Source organism: Sus scrofa, chromosome 14 (assembly GCF_000003025.6).
Source record: "Sus scrofa isolate TJ Tabasco breed Duroc chromosome 14, Sscrofa11.1, whole genome shotgun sequence".
NCBI classification, from domain to species: Eukaryota; Metazoa; Chordata; class Mammalia; order Artiodactyla; family Suidae; genus Sus; species Sus scrofa.
The window spans coordinates 23,588,985-23,594,984 of record NC_010456.5 but is presented as its reverse complement, the minus strand read 5'-3'; the positions used below and the strand labels follow the sequence as shown (position 1 = coordinate 23,594,984).

The 6,000-nt window shown below is 47.6% G+C and overlaps 1 protein-coding gene across 6 annotated transcripts in view; it reads left to right on the top strand.

The window, feature by feature from the left end:
• The window catches only part of SFSWAP (splicing factor SWAP homolog), a 78,000-nt gene continuing 72,732 nt past the window's right edge, over positions 733-6,000 (top strand). Inside the window, exons 1-3 of one of the 6 annotated variants that reach the window (XM_003132856.4) lie at positions 733-1,306; positions 3,849-4,018; positions 4,604-4,735. In XM_003132856.4, the coding sequence (XP_003132904.1) occupies positions 1,089-1,306; positions 3,849-4,018; positions 4,604-4,735 (520 nt within the window). In that variant the 5' untranslated portion in view covers positions 733-1,088. The remainder of the gene's footprint in view (positions 1,307-3,848; positions 4,019-4,603; positions 4,736-6,000) is intronic. The other 5 variants (XM_021073982.1, XM_005670529.3, XM_021073980.1 and 2 more) reach the window with 5 other exon arrangements.

Sequence of the window (6,000 nt, the reverse complement as noted above, 5' to 3'; positions counted from 1 at the left end):
CTGGCGTTGCTGAGGCAGCAGCGTAGGCTGGAGGCTACAGCTCCGATTCCACCCCTGGCATGAGAACCGCCATAAGCTGCAGGTGTGGCCCTAAAAATACAAATAAAAAAAGCAAAAAGAAAATAGAAGAAAACCGACGCCAAAGAGGAACTACCTAGCCAAGTCACCCGGCATCCAACTGACTGGCATCAAAGAACTGGGTCCCCACCACCTCCCCTCAACACTTTTCTCCCATGGGGGTCCCAGGACCCCAAGATCCATCACCACGAGGAGCTTCACGACTTACTAAGCTTTCTGACTTACACTCAGGAAACCTTCCGAGGGAAGCGAGACAGGGAGCGTGACCCCCAGGACCAGGGCTTAGAAAAGCCATGTGACTCATCCCAGGGCCTTGTCGGTGCCCTGGGCTCCAGAGCCCCCGACCCCACGGCCTCCAGCCCCCAGAGCACCCGATCCCATGGTACCCCGGCCCCAGAGCCCCAGACCCCACGGCCTCTGGGCCCCAGAGCCCCCATCCTCACGGCCCCAAGGCCCCAGGGCACCCGAAATAACACCCCCGCCCCAGCGCGCATGGGTCCAGGGCCGGAGCCGGCGGCAGGGAACAGGAAACCTCGCCCAGGAGCGGAGAGTATCCGCCCCACCAAGCCGCTCACGGGTCCTAAACACCCATCCTCCTTCCGCCCAGCGCGGGGACCTGCCCGGTTGCAGGCGGCGCGGAATCCGACGCCGCGCTTTCGCTACCGCTCCGGACGGCCGTCTGAGAAAATCAACACTAAAAACCCGCTCTTCCCTGATAACAACAGCCCCTAACGTGGTGGCGCCTCCGAATGCGAAAGGCTCAAGACAAATATTTTCTAGCGGCGCAAACGGCTCCGGTGAGAGAGCGAATCTGCCGAGTCTGCTCGCCGGAAGTAGGGACGCCCCTCTCCGGAAGTTGCGCTCCCTCCATTTTGTTGCCCGCTATGGCGGCGGTGTCGAGGTTGGGGCCGGGATGCGGCGCTTTTGACTGAGGGGGTAGGCCAGGCGGAGGCATCGGGGATATCGGCGCGGCGCAGAAGACAACCAGCCTGGACGCCGGGGACGCTGTCATGTACGGCGCTAGTGGAGGCCGCGCCAAAACCGAGAGGAAAAGCGGCGTGAAGGAGGAGGCCGGGCCCGGCGGTGCCGGCGGTGGGGGGAACCGAGTGGAGCTGCTGGTCTTCGGCTATGCCTGCAAACTGTTCCGAGATGACGAGCGGGCCCTGGCCCAGGAACAGGGACAGCACCTCATCCCCTGGATGGGGGACCACAAGATCCTCATCGACAGGTCGGTTCCACCCCCCACCCGCCGGTCCTCCCCTTCCCTCGCCCGCTTGATTTCGTCTGATGTTGACTTGATGGCCAGGACTGAAAAGGGGTTTTCTGGAGCCATCGGGGATCTGGGGGACACCCCCCCTCCCCTGTCCCCGCATCCTCCTGGCTTTTGTGGGGGGGGGATGGTGAAACCTGCCCTAAGGCACTGGCTGGAGCTGCGTGCCGCGTCTGTCGCCGGAGGTAACCGTCTCTGCTCCCGCAGCGCCCCGCGACCTCTCACCCTTGTCGCTGGGTTGCAGTTGCCACCCTGGGCAATGGGGGCTGCCCGGGCCCTGGGCCTCTCCTGACCAGGTCTCTGGGCCCTCCGCGCTCCCACAGTTCGGTGTGGTGGGAGGGCAGCCCGAAACGCCGCACGCTGATGCCGCAGTTAGGAACTTCTTGGACCCCAAGAGTTCTATACCCCCAGCGGTCTGTGTGGAGCGCCAGTATTTTGCCGGCTTGACTCCCCCCCATCCCCCGCCCCAGACTCCTCCCCTATCCTGTGTTAATCGGATGAGTTTGACAGATACAGGCTGGAGGTGAAGTTGCCAATCAGTTGGAGGCCAGTTGACTTCGTGCAGACCCTGGCCTTGCTCTTAGAGGTAGCGTTCTTAGGGCTGGTTTCACTGTCTCTTAAAACTGAAGGGTGGACCTGGGATACAGATGTGTTCTTTTCAAATCAAACATGTCTTAGGTAATCACCCTAGAGGGTGTTTAGTCACTTTGGGCAGAGGGGTCCCAAGACTGGGATTTCTAAAGATGTTTGATTTGAAAAGGATGACAGTTACATGATGTAGGTTGTTTGCTCCCCTCCCCTCCCATGTTTTCAGTCCCCCCTCTGTTCCTTCTTGGGAGTTTTGTTTGTTGGTTTGGTTTGTACCGATTTGGCAACTCTACTTCTGGGGCCCGGACTGAAAAGTAACCATGACCAACCATTAAACTGTGGAATAGTCCCTCCGAGTGAAGGAAGCCCATCGTTTGAGACAATTAAAACTGGATTCTGCAGAGCCTTGGAACATGACTGTAGGGATGACCTCTGAGCTGGCCAGAATGGACACAATAATTACCAGACGCCTTTTTCCATGCCCAACGTTTCCATGTGGAGTTAGATCTAGACAAGAAGGACTCGTGGAGGGAGGATTGCCAGCTCAGGTCTGGACCTGAGGGTCCCCACGCCCTGCTCAAGCATGTTGTATCTTTAAACCATGGTTTCGATCAAATGATGTTGCCTGAGTTGTCAGGCAGCTTCCCTCTCCAAAGTGTTACTTCTGGTATTCATTATTAAAGTTTGATAAGTGAGGAAGTCTGAACTTTTGTAGTTTTTCATATCATTCTGTACATAATGTTACATCTTCTAAAACTAGCGGGGAGCAAACGCTGCACATGTACATGTGTAATATTTTAATGATGATCTACATTTGTAAGTTAAGGAGGTTTACGTCAAAGTAGAAATAACTTTCAAATTTAATAAAATGCGGTAACCTGGCTACCCTGAAATTTTCGGCCTTTTTCCTTGTAAATGTCTTTTTCCTTTTCCTTTATTAGTCCTTGGTTCTCATTACAAAAGTCAGCATTTAAAAATTGGGCAGACTTTTGTTTGTCTCTCTCCATTTATTTTTGCAACCCTAAATCTGAGTGTTTTAAGTAAAATTTACTAATTCACTCATTACCTGAGAGTTGCACATTAACAGCATCGTCATGGTCTCTTTTATGATCAAAGCATAGCAGAAAGTGCTCTTTGTAATTTGGCTAAAGTACCTATTGGCCCATGCGAGTACACGTGGATGTGTCTTCATGTATGTTGTATCCTGGGGGCATAGAGTGTAGAAAAAAGTATTCATACTGCATCCGCTAATAGTTTTCGCTCTGTTTCCAGTGAACCTCCTTAAACTGCATGTATATGTCACTGTTCCTATGTATGTGTGTCTCTCTATCACATAACCCAGCACTTATTTCCTCAGCCAAGTGGCTAGGGGGCGAGCCTAGCCAAGATTTTACCTCCAATGGACGCAAGTTTGTTTGGTGAAGATCTCTCCTGAGCGTTCGGGACTAGCAGAAAGAAGCGAGGAAATTTCGACCGTTTGGTTCTTACGGATAGGTATTTATGTATTCGGTTTGTGTGAATGTAAGCTATGATATTTGACTTTTCAGAAAAAAAAATTTCTTTTTTTTTTTTCTTTTTTTTTTTTGGCAAATGGCATTGAATGGTTAACCAAACCATAAACGGTAAGAACTGCCACTGACGTGGATACCATTTATGCTATTAAAGGATTGTTTACCTTTAATTATAAGTTTTATCATATTATAGAAAGGCATTTAGACTTTAAGATAACTTGAGTTTAAAAGTAGGTGAGATGTGACTAGCCAAATTAAATATAAGTCTGAGAAGAGTTTTTATGTTTGTTTCAATATTTTTCTTAACTTTATTTTAATCGGTAAGTATATGTATAAAGCATCACACACAAACCAACCCAGACGTTAATTTCCTTCCATTGACCAGCGTGTTCACATTACAGATATGATGGGCGCGGTCACCTGCATGACCTTTCTGAGTACGATGCTGAGTATTCCACATGGAACAGAGATTACCAGCTCTCTGAAGAGGAGGCACGAATAGAGGCCCTGTGTGATGAAGAGAGGTATTTAGCCTTGCATACGGACTTGCTTGAGGAGGAGGCAAGGCAAGGTACTGCTCAAGAAAAACTTACTTAAGCAACAAACTTTTTAAAAATTTTTAAGTATTTAAAAATTTACTCCCATTCATTTTTTTATACTCACTCTTTCTGATATTATCTTGACAGTACCCAGTGGATTGGAAAAACAGGAGTCTTTGCGTTCTGAGAGGACCTCAGGATAGTTTATATATAGAGCCACAAAGAATTTTCCCAGCTTTTGAGGGCAGACTGGGATTTGAAAAAACAAAAACCAAACTCTTTTAATTGTTCTTCTTTAACAGTATCGTATAAATTAAAATCGATGTTCTTGTCTTTGCCGTAACAATCTTTAATACAGTTCTTAATCCCCAAGTTTCTCAGCAGGAAGAAATATTCCACAAAAGATGTGTATTCTGCTCTCTGTGGTAAACATGTACTGGCAAAAGTACATATTGATAGATGTGAAGTGTGAATTTTTAAAAAGAGTTTTGCCTCACAAAGAGGTTGGAAAAAAAAGTGTGTTGTATGCTTTACTGATAGCTACAACTTTAGAAATGTATATAATTTTCCCCAGTAAACTTCTGCTTTTGTTAACAAAGTTCTCATTTTTATTCAAGAGGAAGAATACAAGCGGTTGAGTGAAGCCCTGGCAGAGGATGGGAGCTATAACGCGGTGGGATTCACTTATGGTAGTGATTACTATGACCCGTCCGAGCCAACAGAGGAAGAGGAACCCTCTAAACAGAGAGGTGAGAGGGAAACTGCCTGGATGGTGGTGTTGGGCGGGTACGGCTTGTGTGGCTGTGAAGTCTTCACGATAGTTCCACCAGATAATTACAGCACCACCGGGGCAGAAAGGACATTATTGGTGTTCCTTCTTAGGCTAGAGCAAAGCTAGAGGCTAGAAAACGAATTCCTAATGGAGATGGAGAGTGAATTCAGACTTTATAGTTTTCTGCCTGGGTCTGATTGCCTTTTCCAGGGAATAGGAAGTTAGGCAAACAGTCTGTGTGTCTAAATCTACAGTGACTCATTCTCGGGGCATCAAAAGGACGGTCATTAACCACCTTTCTGCTAACCTGCTTCTTCAGATCCCCTCCACGACTGAAATAATGACAGATTTCACATGGAAGGATACCCATGAAGTCAGTTATTAAAAGAGCACAGCACAGGGTGTCCTGGTTGGGCTTGAATAGGCTCTAGGACAGATTTACCATGATATTTTAAAATAATATTTACATAAAACCAAAGATAGTCAAATTTATGCCTTTCTGGATTAACTCTGAGAACTTTGAAGATTTTTTTTAAAAAATTAGTGCTACTAAAAAAATGTGGATACATGCAGTTCAGGAACAAATATATCCGTAGCCACCTTGATAAGCCGAGAGCACTTTCAGTACAGCCCTGCACACTGATGAGTCATGAATTATCAGTAATGATAGCACAGACCTGAAACATTACGGATGGGTGACTATATTCAGGATACCTGTTTAAAGAGAAGGAGAACTTCGGAAACCCAACTGAGATGTTGAGAATGATGAACTGGAATCCTGCCACAAAAGGATTTAGTTTTAGAACTAAGTGAACCTGACATTTAGGATTTACTTGGTTTCTCCTTAAGTAACAATCCTCCTGACAACTACGAAGTAGTTTTGGCACGTTAAATATTAAATGCCGTCTCCCCTGCATGGTGAGGCTGCGCTGGGGCTGTCCCCGCCCTTCACCACAGGATGTGGGGCAGACTTGTTGCCTTGTCCTTCCTTTTATTCTGCTCATTACTTTGTCAGCCTAAGAGTCAGTATTGCACTGCTCTTTTCTGTGAGCTGCTGCTGCTTTTTTTTTTTTTTTTTTTTTTTTTTGCCTTTTTAGGGCCACATCTGCAGCATATAGAAGTTCCCAGTCTAGGAGTCAAATCGGAACTGCAGCCGCCGGTTTACACCACAACCACAGCAACTCGGGATCAGAGCCTTGTCTTCGACCTGCACCACAGCTTATGGCAACACTGGATCCTTTA